The sequence below is a fragment of the Peromyscus californicus genome, unplaced genomic scaffold (genome assembly GCF_007827085.1).
Source record: "Peromyscus californicus insignis strain IS unplaced genomic scaffold, ASM782708v3 Scaffold_4__1_contigs__length_199733344, whole genome shotgun sequence".
Lineage (NCBI taxonomy): Eukaryota > Metazoa > Chordata > Mammalia > Rodentia > Cricetidae > Peromyscus > Peromyscus californicus.
In genome coordinates, this window is record NW_026294562.1 from 89534989 (window position 1) to 89554963 (window position 19975).

General features: G+C 43.5%; 1 protein-coding gene across 1 annotated transcript in view; it reads left to right on the plus strand.

Annotated features, from left to right (window-relative positions):
• The window catches only part of Rras2 (RAS related 2), a 78501-nt gene extending 60387 nt beyond the window's left edge, over positions 1 to 18114 (plus strand). Inside the window, exons 2-6 of the mRNA XM_052762902.1 lie at positions 2600 to 2687; positions 4001 to 4103; positions 4359 to 4467; positions 14969 to 15087; positions 16640 to 18114. Coding sequence (XP_052618862.1) covers positions 2600 to 2687; positions 4001 to 4103; positions 4359 to 4467; positions 14969 to 15087; positions 16640 to 16727 — 507 coding nt within the window. The 3' untranslated portion in view covers positions 16728 to 18114. The remainder of the gene's footprint in view (positions 1 to 2599; positions 2688 to 4000; positions 4104 to 4358; positions 4468 to 14968; positions 15088 to 16639) is intronic.
• The last annotated feature ends 1861 nt before the right edge of the window (positions 18115 to 19975 follow it).

Here is a 19975-nt window from a genome sequence, read left to right on the forward strand (position 1 = left end):
CTGTATGGCAGGTTGGCCTACAACTGGCTACGGAGCTGAGGTTGGACTTGAAGTTGCGATCCTCCTACCCCTGCCTCCCCAGTGCACCACTACACCAGGCTTAGGCTGGAGATTTGTGTAAGTGGTGGGACCAGAGCTGTGGCTCAGCAGTTAAGAGTACTCACCTCTCAAGGTTGTGGCCTGGAGTTGGCATGACAGCATCTGTGTGACAAGCTGTGTGTCCTGTTTACCCCAGCACTGGTGTAGGGACTTGAGACTTGTTGGGGCTTGCCCTAGGAGTTCTAGGTTCAGAGAGACACGGCCTCAGCAGGAGTAGGTAGAGAAGAATAGAGGAGCCCATGTGATGCTCTCATCTGTGCATATACACCTCATACATATGTACATGTGTGTGTACTCACACTCACACACTAACAAAATGAAAAAAAAATTAGGTGGGCAAATGCGTGCCAGTGTTAGGAAAGTGGCAAGCTTAATAAGATTGTGTTCCAGAAATTACCCTTCAAAAGCAAATTTCTGCGGGCACTAAAAGGAAAATCAAACAATTGCCGTGTACTTCAAGGTACTGTAAACCAACAGCACATGCCACTGTTTTCATTTAGTCTCATAGTACAGAACACCGTCGTGTTTGAAGAGTTCCAGCTATTAGACATTTATAAAAATGCATCAAATACTTGCTCGTTCATTCTTCTTGTTTCTAGCTGGAGGAGTGGGGACTGACCCTTGCCAAACATTTGCGAGGCCCTCAGTTTCATTCTTAGTACTGCACAGGGAAGGCATAATAAAATTCAGGTTTCCCAGGATAAAGTAATTGCAGGAAGCATCAGATTGCTGTAAAGAAACATGAGAAATTCATCATGAGCTAGGTATAGGTAGGTGCACACCTGTAATCTAGCACTTGAGGTATAGGCAGGAGGATTAGGAATTCAAGGTCAGCCGGGCTACAGAATGAGTTCATGGTCAGCCTGGGCTATTATGAGACCTTGGAACCCCCCACCCCCATTAAATAAAATGTTCCCCTAACTGTGAAAGTACACGCAGTTTTATCCGTTCACTCTCATGATGGACTGGGTTCATGTCATGTCGAACACAGTGGAGGAGGGGCTGCCTGCCACTGCTGTGGTTGCTCTCAGAGGTGTGATGCCAGAAGTCTGCTCAGGATTCTTCTCACACCTGTTGATTTTAAGTGTGGGTGGGGTAGTGATGGAGGGGGCTTCCCTTTGAAAGCTGCTGCTGGCGGCACATTACTGGCTTTGTTTAATAACTCAGGTGTTTAAATGACAATGTCGGGAAAGAAATAGAATTGTGGGTAATGGTTACACATTTAAGGCTATTCCTAAAATATAAATGAAATGTGAAATATTTTCTTCCCAAAATAAAATAAGTATGTAAAGCCACAGTAGCAGGCAGGCTAATGTCTTCCTTTGCTCTCTCTTTCTTTAGTCTTGAGTTGCTTTCTGAACATAGGGGACCAAGCTGAGGGGTGTCACTTAAGAATTCTGTGTCCTTAGGATGAATCCCCCCCCCCCCCCAAGCACAACACACGTACTGGATAATGCCCTTGCCAGTGGCTCTTGGTGTGGAGCATGTCAAGTCACTCTTTCAAAGCCAGTGGGAGGTCAGCCATGGCTAAGCTGAGGGATCTTGAGAACAGGATGATGTCAACACCCCATCCGTGATGACTGCTTTCTTGTCTCTCTGTAGTTCTGCTCCAGGCTGGCCTTGAACTCGTAGGGATCCACCTGTTTCTTCCTCCTGAGTGCTGGGATTAAAGATCTAAGACACCTTGCTTGGCTTCTTTTTTAATCTTAAGAGAAAATTGTGATTTCTTAATTGTCCATTCTCAGAAGGTGCCAGTTGGAAGGCGTTGATAAACAGAGGAATATAATTGAAGGGAAAATGTAGCCAAAAGATCGCAGTGAAATTGTGTGATTCCTGACATACTCTTCAAGACAGTTTCTTCAGGGCAGCCCACAGACACACATTTCCCTCTTCTTGCTGTCTCCGTCTTTACCTGTTTTGGTTTTTACAGCTGGTACTTAGTGAAGTTGAATAGGTCTGAATTACAGTTTCTTATTTTCCTAGATACTTAGCCCCAAACTATTAGGGAAAAAGAAATGTAATAGATCTTTTGCAATCTTTCTGAATACTATAGAAGGGAAAATTTAGACTATTTAGTACCTTTTCTTCACTGGAGTAGTGTGCTGAGGAGACTGTTGTGGAGTAGACAGAATGAAAAACTAAACCAGGGGCTGGAGAAGGGGCCCAGAGGTTAGAAGTGTGTGCTGCTCTTGCACAGGAGGAGTTCTGCTCTCAGCACCCACAGGGGGTGACTTGGAATTTGGAATGGCCTGTAACTCCAGCTCCCGGGAGATCTGATGCCCTCTTCTGATCTCTGAATATTTACACTCAATATGCATAGGTTATACACACAGATACATGTTCACATAAGTAAAAATAAAATCTTTAAGATAACCTAATACAATTAAAACGTGTTGTTTCCTAAAAAGCAGAATTCAGCAAAACTGATACTGTTAGGTAGGAAGTAAAATGAATTTTAAAATAAGGCTTTTTTTTTTTTTTTTTCTGATTGTTTTACCAGTCTTATTTTGTGACGGACTATGATCCAACCATTGAAGACTCATACACAAAGCAGTGTGTGATTGATGACCGAGCAGCCCGGCTGGACAGTAAGTAAACCCCGAGAGCGCACATCTTACTTCTAAAGTGCCCTGGCTTTCAAGTGTTATATTTGATGTTTCTCAGGTTAAATAGTATAGCTGGAATATTAGCTAATCTTGATATAAGCCTTTCATTAGCTGGTTCCCCTCCCCTTTACTGAGGAGTAAACAGTGGGCCTTGCACGTGCTGGGCAAGGGCTCCACCTCTGAGCTAGTTCCGACCACGTTTTCACTGTCATTGGTTCTGATAGATGAATCTGCATGCTGATCAATTTAAATACTCCTCAGCAGATGGAAAGGAAAACAGTAATGGGATTGATTTTTGTTCTGGAGAAGCTGATCTTGTTTGTAACTTGTTGAAGTGTTTATTAGGGGTTGTTGGAAGAAACATCAGGTCTCAGCACTTCATGTCTTTTGGCAAATGTTAAGACAGAAAAGTGACCATAGAGAGATTCGGTATTTGTTAACTGGGAATTTGTAGCTTAGAGGCTTTAACACTAACAGCTCCTCCCCACTGAAGAAAACCCTGTTGTTTTAACTAGTAGGATGGTCAGAAATACATTAGTGGCCAGACTAAGGAGAGAGAGGGAGGAGAGAGGGGGCGAGGGAGAGAAGGAGAGAGGGAGAGAGAGACGGGAGAGAGGGAAGGAGGGGGGGGGGGAAGGGAGAGAGGGGGGAGGGAGAAGGGAGAAAGACAGAGACACACAGAGACAGAGAGGGAGACAGAATGAATCAACCACAGTTTTTTTAAGATTTATTTTTATGTGCATGAATGTTTTGCCTGTGTGGATATATGTGTATCACATGCCAAGGAGGCCAGAAGAGGGTCTCAGATTCCCCGGAACTGGAGTTATAAGCAGTTATGAACTGCCGTGTAGGTTCTGGGAATAGAACCTGGGTCCTCTGGAAGAGCAGCCAGTGCTCTTGATCACTGAGCCGTTTTTCCAGCCCCAACCTTAGTTTCTTGATTGAACTTACAGACATCTTTTCCAAGATCTTTCCACGGAGATGATAAATTACCAAATGATTTTTAGAGTTGATTTGGTCCCATCTGCTTGGATGTGTTTGATATTTTTAACCTTGTAATTGGTATGCTAATATATTCTAGCCACAGAATCAATCTGTGCGATGAAGATAAACTTGGAAACTGTCTGCCATTAGATTATGTCTGCCTTTGGTGTTAGAAATGAAATATTAAGACAGGAATGCCACTGCCTCTTCCATCAAATAGGAGGCTCTGTGGCAGACGTCCTGAGGGGCTGCCCATGTGGGGAGGTGATTTATAAAGTGAAAACACTGTTTTCTTTGTTGTGTTTCTTCAGTTTTGGATACAGCTGGACAAGAGGAGTTTGGAGCCATGAGAGAGCAGTACATGAGGACAGGCGAGGGCTTCCTGTTGGTCTTCTCAGTCACGGATAGAGGCAGGTTGGTGCTGTTAAAGTGTGGGGGCAGATATGATCAAAAATCGTTGTGTACATGTGTGAAAATGTCATATAGAAACCCACTACTATGTCTGCTAATGAAAGCTGAAATCAGGAGTTCTGTCCAGATTGCTATTTTATGGAATTAAGATTTCCGTTTCTTTACAGTCGAAAACTGGCAGTACAGTAGGAAATGAAACACAAAATTCTCTGAATTTAGATCCTTAGCATAATGTATTTATTTATTATTGTTTTTTAGTTTTGAAGAAATCTATAAGTTTCAAAGACAGATTCTCAGAGTAAAGGACCGTGATGAGTTTCCCATGATTTTAATTGGCAATAAAGCCGACCTGGATCATCAGAGACAGGTGAGAAGGGAGGATTTCCGTGCTGGGGAAGCTGTGTAAATGAAGCGGTTTACTTAATGAAACAATAGCGTACCCGTGCTCAGAAAGCCTGTGCGGCACGTCACCAGCGTGGTGCTGAGTCTGGCACACTGTGTCTCACAGACTGGCATGTGCAAAGTGTGAAGGAACTTTGGGGGGATTATATTTAAATTATTTTTACACAGAATCCCAGAAAGCTCTCTATACGAGCCTGCATATGTCTGCTTTAGTGCCAGGCTCATGTGGTTTCTTGGATAACATCTAGAAACTATGAGTTAAGATCTTTTTTTTTTTGTCTCCTTCCCCTCCCTTCCCTCTTAAAATTTAATCACCTTTCTTCTTTAAGCAAAAAAGAAAGAAAAGAAACAAATTATTTTTATATCCATTATTCAATTTGTCAAACTCCGATGAAGAATTCTCACGTCACCATGTCTTCCTCTCCCCTCCGTTTTTGCTGTTCTCAGGGAGGGTCTTACTGTGTGGCCCAGGCTGCTTTTTAACGTGTGACTCTTCGTCCCAGCCTCCCAAGTGCTGACATCACAGGCCTGTGCTGCCATGCTTAGCTCACACAGAACCGTAGAGCTACCCCTCCATGCCTGACGTAGTCACTGTTTATCCACAGTCTCCTCTAGTTAAGGGATAGCTGTAATGTCAATTACAGTATGTAGACAACCCCAACTAGTCTTGCTGGGTAGCCTAGGCTGGCCTGGAGTTTGTAGTTCAGGTTGATCGCAAAAGGAAAATCCTCTTGCCTTAGCCTTCTGGGATTGTGGGAATGTGCCATGACACCTGGCTTTGGATTTTTCTTCAGTGTAATTAATAAATTAATAACTGAATTTTCTCTCAATGCTTCACATTGGCCAGCTAGGGACCTTCATCGGTGTTAGTTTCTTTGGCAGCCCTGGTTGTGTATTGTGTACCCCGTCTTTTCGGAACGGATCAGCTTCCTCTGCTGGGCAGTTCCCCTTGTGGATTCCTTTTAGCCTCCGTCACACATCTAGAGCATTGAAATATTAGTCTCTCTTGCTAGTATTTCCTCATTTTCATGTAACCTCATGTTAACAGATACTTTTTACTTACTTGTTTATTAATATTATTATTATACATGCATATAGTGTGTGTTTGAGCCACAGTGTGTGTGTAAGTCAGAGAACAACTTTGGAGTCAGTTCTCTCCTTCCACCTTTACCTGGGATCATCAGTTCAGGTTGCCAGACTTGTGTGGTAAGTGCGTTTACCTGCTGAGCCATGTCACCAGCCCCTATTAATAGATTCTTAAGATCTTGTTGGCACAATACAGACATCAGGAAAGTGGATGGACATGAGGCACAGGAGCAGGTTTCTTTTTGTACCTGTTTAAAACACAAACTTTAAGCTGGGCAGTGGTGGTATATGCCTTTGATCCCAGCACTGGGGAGGTAGAGACAGTCAGATCTCTGTGAGTTCGAGGACAGCCAGGGATACACAGAGAAACCCTGTCTCAAAAAATCAAAAAAAAAAAGAAAAACCCACAACCTTTGATCGGTGCTGTATTTGTTCAGTTTTTCAAAATTTATATTATTTTTAAGTGTGTGTGTGTGTGTGTGTGTGTGTGTGTGTGAGAGAGAGAGACTGCAAGTGGGTATGTTGTACAGGAGTGCAGGTACCCATGGAAGCCAGAGACATTGGATCCCTGGAGCTGGAGTAACAGATAGATGTGAGCCACCTGATGTGTGGGTACTGGGAGCTGAACTCTGATCCTGCAAGAACAGCAAGTGTTGTTAACCACTGAGCCATCTCTCCAACCCCTGTGAAATATTTTGGAAACATACTGAATTTCAGACATGAATGTAAGGTGATGATTCAGCCTGTGGGCATCACTGTTGTTGTCTATAGATGTACCAGGCCGTATTGGCGGCAGCTCTGGGAGGTGTGTGGTATACAGATTGCAGGCCTGATACGCCTAGTCTCACACCGAGACTCAGAAAAGTGCCTTGATGATATTAGTGGAGACTGTTCCTGCTAGGCCTCTGTCGGATGTGCATTATTACAAAGTTACAGTGAGAAAATGTGCGAAGTGTACAATTGGGTGTCTGTTTTCTCCATGTCCTTGCATATGAACTTAATTACATTTATTATCTCCTGCCTGGGGCCTCTCTGTGTGGGTTCCAGCACTTGGCTCTGCTGGGTGGGGAAGGGGTGGCAAAGCACACAGAGAAGGGCTCTGCTCCAGTCTCTCACTCACTTCTGCCCACCCCTAACCCACTGCTAACTGCTGCCATGGTAGGAATAACGTTTTTCTCAAATGTTTTTGTCTCACACTCACTTCTGCCCACCCCCACTGCTAACTGCTGCCATGGTAGAAGTAACGTTTTTCTCAAATGTTTTTGTGGCAGTAACTCCAGCAAAAGAGTGGAAGGGAAGCATGGAATGTGTAGATGTCTCCAGAGCAGGTAGTAGCAGTTGAGGAACAGCAGGAGGGCAGACCCCTGGGAACAACAGATCTCGTTATTAGCCCCCACCCCTGAGTCCTACATGTATTTTAAAATCTATTATTATTATTTGTGTGTGTGTGTGTGTGTGTGTGTGTGTGTGTGTGTGTGTGTGTGTGTGTGTGTAATGTATGTTGGCTTACATGATACAGCATCCTTGTGGAGATCAGAAGACAACTTTTTGGAAGTTGGTTCTCTCCTTCCATCCTACATGCAATCCTGGGATTGAACTCAGATCCCAAGGCTTGCGCAGCAAGCGCCTTCACCTGCTTAGCCACTTTGTTGGCCCTGTGTGAGTTTTTTTGAAGTTATCTGTGTATTAAAGAGTGCCAGCATGTAGCATATAGTTTCCATCTGTCTGCAGGTATTCAACGTATTGTGACACTGCCTGTTTATGTGTCACGGGATTATAAATATATTCATGTACATAAAAATGTAATGGAGTTTCAGTGAAGTAATAAAACAGGAGTAGGAGAAACAACATAGGAGATAAGTCATATTTCTGTCACCTTAAAGATGCGAGTTGTTAGCTTGGAGTAAGCTTTTCTAAATTAGTTATGTATGTGCTGGAAAGCTCAGGTGTATGTCTGAGGGAGCAAAGCAAGAGGCTGAATCTGGTTTAGTGTGGGACCATATGCCATCAATAGAAGACACTCAACATAGACCTTTGATCCCCACATGCACACTAACAAATGTATGTGTACACATACACCCACCCTCATACCCCTGAGAGAAAAGAATAATATTGCAGGAGAAAGAGAATTTGTGACTACATGGAGTCTTTTTTTTTTGTAGGAAGGGATTTGCCATGACTGGTTTCTCAAAATAGAAACCTTTCTTTGTAAATTAGTGCCCTGTGAAGCTTCCCTTTCTCACCTGGCTTCCTAACTTATTGTCACTTGCTTGTAGAATCTGGTATGTATTTTAGCCTCATAGCCTTAGGGCAGGCATATTATTTTGAAGAAAGGCCAGGTAAATTAAAAAATCATATAAAATGTGGATATGCCAATAGTGTGTGAGACCTGTGGGCTCCTCTGTTGGGCTGCAACAGGGCATGGACCCTATGAAGTTGTGCTGGGCCTTACAGTACTGACTGTGTGTTGTACTCAGGTTGCTGAGTCTGGGGAAAGGAATGTGAAAATCCCATGTATGCACTCAGAAATAATCAGTCATGTAAAAGTCCAAAGCACAACCCGAGTTAAGAAGAGACAAATGTCACAGAAGAATGGACTCAGTAGACAGACACTGAACAGGGGCCAGTTCTCTGCCGGCAACCTGAGGCTCTTGGAAGCCCTGACTGTGAGGTGGATGTGACGTGGGGTGTGCACAGAGGTCAAGTCAAGCTTCCAGGAGCTGAGGTGATAAATGCACCAGATGCTGCTGGCAGTACAAGTGTAATGGCTGAAGATTTCTGAATTTGATGGAAACTGCATTGTACACGTCCAAGATACTCAAGCAAACCCAGAGCACAAGACAGGTTTCAATAAAGTGCTCATTGACCCAGGATAAAGACAAAATCTGAGAAGGAGCTAAGGAAAAACAACTGCTCCCAGAGGAGCCAAGTTAAAGGTGGTGCAGAGTTAGTATTGACTGTCACCGTGACAGGAGGGGACAAGCCTCTGGGAATGCACATGAGGGATTACCTGGATTAGGTTAGCCACAGGCCGTGCCTGTGAGGGATTATCTACATTAGGTTAGCCCCCTGGGTGTGCCTGTGAGGGATATCTACTGAAAGGTGAATGTGGGTGACGTCAGTCCATGGGCTGGGGTCCTGGACTGCATAAAAATGAGAAAATGAGCTGAACACAGACATTCATCACTCTCTGCTTCCTGATTGTGGAGGTCATGTGACCCCCCTCCCCCCATGGGTTGTACCTTGAAGCTATGAGTCAAATCAGTTCCTTTTCTCAGGTGTTCTGTTACAGTAGTGTGTGCAGTCACTAATGCAGATGACATGTTCATATCATTTTTCACTGGAAACAGTGTAAGGCAGAAGATGACCTCTCTTATGTACTGTTGTCTGTAAATGAATGTCCAGCAAATACTTGCTTTAAAAATGATATTGAGTTAGAGATTTCTCCCCAAACATATGAAATGTAAGAGTTCAGCACCACCAGACCTGAATTATCAGAAATATGAAGACATCTCAGGCTGAGAGATAATGACCCCAAAGGGGTAATGTGAGAAATCCACGGTGTCTGTTTAAAGCAGAAAGGAATTTACTTGGGGAGAAAAACTCACTGTACAGAACAGAATTGTCACAGGTTCTGGAATGCTGGGTACAGTCTCACGAGGTCTGGCTGTCTCAGTCTGTCCTGAATCCCAAACTCACGAGGGAGAGAACTGCTTATGTGCATCTCAGGTCTTAAGGGTTGAGAGGCCATGCCCCAGGGACATGTACTTCAAGGTCACAGGTAGGTAGGTAGGTAGGTAGAACAGTTACCTGCTGTGTCTCTAGGGCTGCGCTTCAGGGTCATAGAACTGATAGCCACTACAAGTGGGAGTCTGAGTCAACACGGAGGACAGAGGGTCAGTGGGCCTGGCAATTATGTGGGTAAATAAAAATGACATTGTTATTTAAACCTCATAATTAAATGTTTGAAGCAAAAAATAATGTGAGGCAAAAGCTAGTAACACCAGAAAAGAGCAAGAAGGCAGAGCAGCGTTGTCCAGGTCTCATGCCGTGTGTGAACTGGTTTGACCACATCAAATATGACGATGAATTGAAACGTAGACTTGTAGACAAATTTCTAAACAGTCTTATTAAATAAGAAACACAGAGCCAAATATAGGGGTGAAAGCTGTAGAGATCAGAGAAATAGTGAGAGCCCCCAGCTAACCTTAGCTCACAATGCTGCCGTAGCTTCCCAAGAGAGAGCTTCTTCCTGTCTAACCTGCGCCTTTATTGCTTTGCTGTTCTGCCTTCTCATTGGCTCTTAGCCCAGCTACCTCACTTCCTTGTCACTGCCTGTCTATACAGACCTCCAGGTCTCTATGGTTGGTACTGGGATTAAAAGCATGTGTCACCATGCTTGGCTGTTCCCTAGTGTGGCCTTGAACACAGAGACTCTGCTTGCCACGTGATCGGATTAAGAACGTGTGCTACCACTGCCTGACTTTTGTTTATGACTGGCTATGTCCTCTGATCTCTTGGCAAACTTTATTTATTAACATACAAATAAAATATCACCACATAGCCTGAAGTCTGAAGCAGCCACTGAGGTAGTCTAACAGACATGAAGTCAATTAGCCAATGGCAGAATGGGTGATGTAGAAATAGTTCTTAGCCCAAAAGGCAGAACAGGTACACACAGAACAAAGGGTAAAGAGAGGAGGTCTCAGGGTCTCAATGGAAAGACATGGGTCAGACTGGATGGAAAAGCCAGGTTTTCAAGACCTCTGCTTTCAGCTTACAGACACACAGCCTACTTAGAATAGAAGGATGGGGTGTGATACGCTGTGCTGAACACGGTGAAAGTGGCTGGAAAGAGAGCAGTTACATAGATTTTTAGAGCCAGTGTATTACCAGGGGTAAAGAGGGTTGTTTCACAGTGATAGAGACTAATTCACCAAGAGGATTTAATGATCCTAGGCATTCACACACCTCTTAACAGCTTCAGAATTCCTGAAGTAAGAGTTAAAAGAATTGCAGAGAGAAATAGACAGAGCTGCACTTAACATGGAGAGAAATGGAAAGAAAACAGGACCATCAGCCACCTTGCCCTAACTTATTCCTAATGGACATTCCACCCAACGGCTCAGAGTTTGCGTTATTTTGAGATAAGAACAGGTTGTAAAGCAAGTCTCAAATTTGAAGGAAGCCTTGTCAGATAACACGTGCGTTCTGGTGACAGTGGCATTGATATGGGCATTAATAACAGGAAATGTCCAAAATTCCCAAGAAACTAGGATATTTCTAACACTCAAAGGGAAAAAATTTAAAAGACTACAAAGAATTCTGAATGAGATGCAACTTATACACAAATACAGCATGTCAGGATTTATGGGCTGTTCTTGGAGTTGCTTGTGCCACTAAATAGGTATATTAGAAAAGAAAACCAGCAAATTAAAACCAGAGTGCGGAGGGAAGTGAAGTAGAGAAAGTGTGGGTCAGTGGAAGAAGGTGTGCGTGGTGTGTGCAAGTCCCATTGCCACAAAGAAAAGAAAAAAGGAATGGGAAACTATAGAAGAAACTGGCTTTTGTAAGGTAGATCAGACTGTCAAGCCTCCAGCCAGAAAGATCAGATCTATCTGTCTTTGCTGTCTGTCCTTCCTACCTACCTACCTACCTGCCTGCCTGCCCATCCATCCATCCATCCATCCATCCATCCATCCATCAGCCAGCCAGCCAGCCAGCCAGCCAGCCAGCCAGCCACCCGGCCACCCATCCGGCCACCCACCATGAACTTATTTAATGTGTATGAACCTCTAGATTTGAGCCCCAGTGAAAGAGGAGGGGACCACAAATCAGTATATGGAATGAAAGACATCCTATCGCTTCACATCTTACAAATATGTAAAGCATAAAGAAGTGCCATAAAGAACTTGACATCCAGTAAAGTAGATACAGTGGTCACCGTCCCAGAAACCACCAAAGCTACTCAAAAATCCAAGTAGATTGGCTGGATAGTTTCCTGTCTGTCAAATGCATTTGTCACACTTGCCTTCAAAGAAAAAATTAAGCCCAGACGGAGTCACTGGTCAATTATACTAAACTATACATTTTTTTATTGTTTTGAGACACGGTTTCTCTGTGTAACAGCCCTCACTGTCCTGGAACTCGCTCCGTAGACCAGACTGTCTTCAAACTTACAGAGAGATCCACCTGCCTCTGCCTCCCGAGTGCTGGGATTAAAGGTGGGCACCACTGCCAGCTGGCGGATTGCATCTTTTTAAAAAATCTTTTAAATTTATTTTTAATTTGTGTGTGTGAATGTATTGCCTGAATCTATGTATTTGTAGCATGTGGGTGCAGTACCGTTGATGGCCAGAAGAATGTCCTAACCATCAAAACCCCTGTAACTGTAGTGACAGATAGTTGTGAGCCACCATGTGGGTGCTGGGAACTGAATACCTGAATTCAGGTCCTCTTCAAGGGTACAAAGTGCTGTTAACTGCTGACTCATCTCTCCAGTTCTCCACCCCTTTTGAGACAGGATCTCTTGTAGCCCAGGCTGACCTCAAATTCACTATATAACTGATGACCTCGACTTCTTTTATATCTCCTGAGTACTGGGATTATAGGTATGTATCACCATGCATGCACAATGCCAGAGACTGAATCTAGGGTTCATGAATGCTAGGCAAGCATTCTTCCAACCGAGCTACATCCCCAGCCCACTATATGAATTATATCTCAACAAAGCTGGAAACAGCCCTGATGTCCATCAGCACACGGTGAATGGGTGAACAAATATCTCTACAATGGAACACAGCACAACCATGTAGAGGAACTCTCTGTATACACAATGACATGGATGAAAGTCATAAATAGCATGTAGAGGGAACAAACCCAGACACAAAAGGTGCTCATGTATTAGCCCATTCATGTGATGTTCAAGAACAAATAAAATGAGGGATGATGGTAAAAAAAAAAAAAGAAAAGAAAAATCATGATCCGTTCTCTCTGCTGAGCATACATGTAAGAATTATTCTTTTTTAAAGATTTATTTATTATGTATACAATGTTCCCTGCATGTATGTCTGCAGGCCAGAAGAGGGCACCAGATCTCATTACAGATGGTTGTGATCCACCAGGTGGTTGCTGGGAATTGAACCCAGGTCCTCTGGAAGAGCAGCCAGTGCTCTTAACCTCTGAGCCATCTTTCCAGCCCCCATGTGAAAATTCTTTTTTTTTTTTTTTTTTTTGGTTTTTCGAGACAGGGTTTCTCTGTGTAGCTTTGCGCCTTTCCTGGAACTCACTTGGTAGCCCAGGCTGGCCTCGAACTCACAGCGATCCGCCTGGCTCTGCCTCCCGAGTGCTGTGAAAATTCTTAAGAAAATGTTAGTAAATCGAATTTTAACAGTAGGCAGTGTGCCCAGCAGAGTTTATTTCAGGAGTGGAAATGAGCTATCATAATTCATCATGTCAACAAACCAAAAAGGAAAAAATCACACCATCTCAGTAGGAAAAAGAATTGATAATATCTGACATTCAGTCTTGATAATTCCCTTTATAAGCAGAATGGTTGGAACTTTTTTTAATTGGATAAAGGACATTTTTAATAAAATTCTACAACTGACAACATACTTAATGATAGGCAGAGTGCCTTGACCCCAAGATCAGCAGAGGTCAGGAGTACCCCTCTCACTTTGTGAGGATGGGCAGTGCTGGGCAGTGCATTGAGGCCAGAGAAAGGAGCCCAGGCATCTACCAAAAAGGACTCTGCAGAGCAGTGTAGAATAGGCACCTGAATGTGCAGAAACCTGGATAACTTCAGAATGTTTCTGAGTATGAAATATGTAATGGTTATGACTGCATTCTTACAGTGAACAAGTTAATGATTGAAAAGAGAATGGCAGGTTGTGGGTTTTTTTTTGGGGGGGGGGGAGCAAATGGGTCCCAGGCACTCTTTACATCTGATTTTTCCAACTTTCTCCAGGTGTTCACTTTGAGGATAGTAGTAAGACACATGTTCCAGGAAACCACAATTTTAAACTCTGGGATTTATGCAAATATAAACAAATACAGTGTACTGACTTTAGGGAAGTATTGCTTTTGGGATCCTTTGTGTTAAAATGCAGAGGGTATTTAGTGATAATTAATGGCTTCTGCCTAATCCTCTTTCCCTCCCTCCCTCCCTCCCTCCCTCCCTCCCCCCCCCCCTCCCTCCCTCCCTCCCTCCCTCTTCCACCACTGTGGTCCTGTTCATCACTCCAGCTTGCCACTGCTCTCCACATACATTACGTTTCCTATGTACCAGGTACTGGCCAAGTCAACAAGGTGGTCCTGTGTCCTGAGAAGCCTGAGTCCCTCCCATCCCTTGTTGGTTCCCTTACAGCTTTTCAATTTTAAAATTCTAGGCTGGGCAAGCCAAGCCCATTTCCTCTTAAGGTCTCCCACAAGCCTTATCCATCCCTCCCTCCCTCTCGCTCCCCCTCCCTCCCTCTCGCTCCTTCTCTCTTTCTTTTGCCTTGGCTATTTTCTTACTCTGCCACCCCTTAGCTAAAGACTCTATTTAATACTTAAACCACTTCCTCAGGCAGGCTCTTCCTGACTGCCTTTATAGGGTTAGGTGGCACCTTTACAACATTTTTTATTTTTTCTTCCTGTAAAGTTATATCTAATGCTTCTGGTATCATCTCTAAACTAAACCTTGAGAGTTAGTGCAGATGTCCTTTGGTGCAGATGTCCTTTGGTAGCAATAGGGGTTGGTTCCAGGACCCCCAGAGACACCAGAATCTTTAGATGCATGAAAGTCTCTTTTACACAGAAGCAGAGAATTTGCATATAAACTATGCATACTTTCTTGTATATTTGAAAACATCTCTGTATTACTTATAATGCCTAATATGGCATAAATGCTATGTAAACCCTTGTTCTGTATTGTTTAGGATTAATGGCCAGATTAAAGCTGCACATGCTCACTACAATTACCGTTCAACCTAGGGCTTGGTTTTATTTTGTTTTGGAGATGAGTCAGGTAGTCTCAAACTTGCTATGTAGGCAAGGATGGCCCTGAATTCCTGATGCTCCTTCCTCTACCTCCAAGAGTGCTGGGATTCTAAGAGTATGCCACCACATCCAGCTCAGCTAAAGTGTTTTTTGATTTGCAGTTGGTTGAACCCATGGATATTGCAGGCCAACTGTGTTTCTGTTACAGGTGCATTCTTCTGAGTTGTGCAGAGGTGGGCTTCCGATTGTGTGGCACTGTGGTGTCTGTCCATTCCTTTTGATGAGTCAGCCTGGACTCCAGGAGGTGTGGTAGCACCATATGCATATAGCCAGGCTTAGACAGGCCCACTGGAGTTGCTAATACTGTGCCTTAAACACAACCGCTGTATCCATTTCAGGTAACACAGGAAGAAGGGCAGCAGTTAGCGAGGCAGCTCAAGGTCACGTACATGGAGGCGTCGGCTAAGATCAGGATGAATGTAGATCAAGCTTTCCATGAACTTGTCCGGGTTATAAGGTAAGCAGACCATGTGCTAGGTGTGTGTTTTAATAGATGACCGTGCAGCGTTTGTAGTGAGAAAGAGGGAATTGTAAGTAGGAGTGAGTGCTTCCTAGTGGGCTGGTGCACACTGTGGGGTAAATTTCAACTAAATACATAGCATATTCTAGGCACTTGCAACCCATAAAAATCTCATCTAATTATCTTAAGTTGAAGTAGAAAGTACATGTAAGGATTTTGAAAATGGTAAATGCTTTGACGGTAGTGATGACAGCCGCTAATCAAGTCTCTGTCAGACACTGAGTGACATTCTTTCAACGTTACTACATTTAATCCTTACTACGACCCAGAGAGCTGAATGGTTTCTGTTACTCTCACTGTCTCTTAAGCTCTGGGAATTGAATCCAAATTTCAGATTCCTAGTTCCTGCCAAACCCCTGCTAGGCCAAGAGCAACGCAGGCAGCCGAGATTCCATCCTCTCTCAGGTGTTGGCCCCCAGTAAGACATAAATATGTAACATTCCAGTCTATAAAGAGGCCTCGGAGGCCTCTGGTTTAGAAAGTATTCATGGATTTTAAGCTGCTTGAGGTGGTGGATGAGGTCTGTTGTGCATGCAGCACAGAATAAGCTGCTCGGGATTAGTTGCTTTTGAGTCCTTGCGGCTCGGTCTCATCCTCTTTCCTGTCTCCTGGCCGTCTCTGCTAATTAGATAGCTTTGACAGGCACGTGGAGGGGGCCCTGTTCACTGTGAGTCTCAGCCAACTGACCCCTGAGGTGTGGTTTCCTTGTGTCAAAGGGAAGAAAGCAGCTGCAAGTTTAGTTTCTGAGGTTCAGCTTTGCTGAGGTAGACAGCAGTGACAGTCGCTCGGCAGTGTGAATGGACTGGGCGCCACTGCACTGTAGCTTGGCAGTGTTAACCGGGAGGGTTTTGCTTCCTAGCCTCCTCATCCCACTTCATTTTAGTGTTAACTGATAAAGCAATTCCTTCTTAAAAATAATTACTACCTTAGTCAAATACTCGTCTTTCCTTTTGACTCTCAAGAATCTGAGAGTCCCACCTGTCAATCACCCAGGCATGAGGATTTCTTGTAGTCTTAAGTCCTCATAACAGTTGTGAAGAGGTAGGTTTTTATTATTCCCATCTAAAAACCAAAGAGTCCGGGAAGCCAGCCAGCCTGTCTGTCTAGCCCTGGAAGGTACTTTTCCATCGTCCTCTGTGGTGCAGGATTATTGCTTCAGCATACCTTTGTGTCCAGGAACTTCAGCTTAGGAAGAGAACACACACACAGGCCTCTGTCTGATTCAGGATTCACCCAGGGAAGCAGCTTGGACACCTCCATTTATTCTTGTGTGAGGACTTCCCCCTGCTTGGCAAACGACTCAACCAACCCTCGAGTTTGACCCCCTCCTCTGAGCACATGCACCCTGTTTTCCTTTCAAGGATTTGCTCTCACCCCTAGTGGAATGCCAAGAAGTGTGTGCATTTCAGTGCAGCAGGTCCAGAAATAACCTGCATTTGTACTGGGAGATTACTAATGGCGATACTATTCACATCTCTCCATCTTACAGGAAATTTCAAGAGCAAGAATGCCCTCCGTCACCAGAACCAACCCGGAAGGAAAAAGACAAGAAAGGCTGCCATTGTATCATTTCCTAAGAGTTCCATGAGTTTTAGCTGACAACTGCCAGGGAAGCCCTCATCTCGGTTACCGTTTACATCATGCCGGTACCTTTGTAGCCTTAGACTGATGATCACCGTGTTAGCCTTACACCAAGAAGCTGGCTAACCCTTTCTGCGAAGCTAATGTAACGGTCTTTCCCAGACCACTATAAAGGAAACACTAAGGCTGCTTCAGATATGATCTGATTCCTTTAAAACACACGACTACACACACAGATGCATTCTTTAAGGGCTTACATTTTCATAGGGATGAACCAAGTTTGGAACCTAAGCTGTTTGCTAAGCTGAAGTCATAGGTTGTGAAGTAATTTTTAACTTCTGGAATCATGTTGCCTACTGTTACTCTAAATAGAAACATAGGGAGGGTTTTTTTTTTTTTTTAATGTGAATTTTTGCCTATCTTTAAAACTTTTGATGTCAACTTTCATTAACCTTAAATACACTGAATGGAATCTACAAAAGTGAGACATCTCAGACCTTTTCTGATGCTACGGCTTTTGTTTTCCAGTGGCCAGAATACCAAAATGCCTGTTGTATTTATGGATTAAAAACTGCTGATCAAGCCTTTGTTATTATGCCTCCTTCAAGATGACAATATTCTCTGTGGCCAAATGTTTGGCCTTGTTCTGCACTTAGGTGTTTCAATGAACTTGATTTCTTTTCCCAGCCGTGGTAAGGGTAAGAGTGATGGTTCCTGTCTGTCTTCCTTTTTAAGTATTCCTGGTTATGGGATTTAAAAAAAAACAAAAAAACAAAAACCCAAACAAACTAAAACCGTTTTTGTTTGATGTAATATAAAATATGGAATTGATCTTTCCAGAGTCAGAGATGATTAATGTTTTTTGCTATATACTTTTATACGTTATTTTCTTATCAAACTAGTTAACAAGTATTTTTATATGTTTGTAAGCGAATATGCTTTCACAGCGTACCTTGTGTATATGTAAAGATGAGTATTTAATTCTCACTGTTCACTGTTAACTGACAAAGAAAAAGTGGAAACTCTTAGTCCTTGTTACATCCACCGGTGGCCAATAATCAGAAAAACTTCTCGACAGAACACAACAGGACGAGACTGTGAAGTCGCGTTCAATGTCCCTGCTAGATTATTGACTTGTTGTATCAAGTATTCCGTGTACAACCTCTACTTGACAATTAGTGTAACTGTGGATGGCTTCTGATTTTGTTTTTAACTCTGTGGATTGTGTTTAAGCAATTCAAAGTGTGTTCCTGGTTTTGGACTCTCAGTGGTATTGCACAGTGGTCACTTTATTGAATGTGTACAACAGTCCCATGAAGTTTATAAAGTGGACCCTTGTATAGCTTCAGGTGCTAGAATTAAAGTTGATCTGTTATCACCAGACAGCGCTTGACGGCTCCTTTTTCCATGCCAGGGCTTCTGTGAGGGATACAGGACTGACTTGAGTAGCCCTGCCCTTTGTACACAGCGTCTTAGGGAGTTCCACAGGTGAGCTTTCAGTTCTGGTGGTTTCTTGAGGTCAGTGGTTTGTACCTTTTTCTCTGAGGTGTTCTTAACAGAGAGCCCCCAACTGTAGGGGAGAAGGTGACTAATTCACATAGAGGAAGGTGACTAATTCAGATAGACCCCAAGGATGACTTCTAAAATAACTTTGGCAAAGAGGACCAGATGTTTATATTTAAACACAAACAAAATCACTTAATTTTATTGTTTCGTGATTACACATATAGACTTACTGTTCAAGTTTCTGCTAAAACTACTGCCCGGGAAGCTAGTGAGTTTGTCTTTGTCTCTGATGCCTCACTAGAAATGTGTATATCCTTGGTGGGGATGTTTCCTGGTTGTCATAGGTGACTAGGTACTAAGAGCTAGCCTGTAATATCCGGGTTTCTTGGGGGAGTTCCTCACTCTCTACTCCACGTTGTGTATTTTCATGGCTGCCTCTTCAGCTTCTCCAAGCTTATTTCTGTACATTTGCTCTCCTGGTAATCCTGTTTAATGCATTTTCTCGCAGGCTGTATTTTGCTTTCTAGAATTTTTATAAGGTCTTACTAAGTAGACCAGGTTGATCTGAAACTATGTGTAGTTCAAGCTGACCTTGAGCCCAGGATTTCCTGCGTGAGTTTGAGTGTTGGGATTGTAAGGTGTGTATTCCACTCCTGGCTCTTTTTTGATCCTCCCCCGTTTCCCTTCCCTCCCTTCTCTTCTCCCCCTTCCCTCTCCTGTTTCCTTCCATCCCCTTCTCTGGAGTTGTTATCTCTCTGAGTAGCTCTGGCAGGCCTGGAATTCACTATGTAGATCAGCTTGGCCTTGAATTTGTAGCAATCATGGGAGGTGTTTTTGTCTCCCGTGTGCTGGATGTACCAGGTGTATGCCACCCCCACCATGCCCCGCAATTTTTTTATATCTGTATCTATATATATCCAGGTTCACTTCTCACCCTTTCTCAGAGAGCTGAGTCCTGATGTCTGTTGTGTTACAACTTAGCTTCTCACTGTGCGTCTAGAATGGCAAGGTGTACTGGGAAATAATCCCTCAGAGAGCTCCACGGGGCTGACTTCTCTTACAGAACTCTGCTTGGGAAAGCCTGCTTTGAGCATTTGAATGTGGGTAGGGTAGCACTCTGACATTCTGTTGATCCTGCACCTCTGTATGTAGTTTGTATATGTTTCTGGTGTGTGATTTTTATTTAGTTATGATCCTGGTTTTTCACACCTTCAACTTTTGCTTGGATGATGGACGTTGCATATTTTATGTTGTTGGGTGTTGATCTGGTCACAGCTTCTTCATTTGAAGGTATTTAGCTTTGTTCTAGTAACCAGTTTGTGTATATTGCTCTTCAATTTGAACCTTCTGGGTCTTCTTTTAAAACTTAATGCAGTCTGAAGTAGCATTTTTCTAGGGATAGAGTAGTCCACTAGTGAATGCCCCGAGTGTAAGCACTCTCTAGCTTGGCATGTGGGAACTCAGGCAATCCCTCGCCCTTCATGAACTACGTGGAAGTAGGCTCTCCACAGCTCTCAGATCTCTCCTTGACTGAGGTTCAGTGACCCATATATACACTTAATATTTGGCAAGGACTCTTTGACCCTGTGCATAGTTTGGGGTCCCCCCCCCCATGTAGTCTTTTTATAACACTCTAGAACATTCTACAGCAACTTCAAACTGCTTCAAAGTTTCCTTGGGCTCCAGTGTCTGTTGCCCCAGTTCAAGGAAATGTTTGTGTTCTGCCTGGGATTCCCTG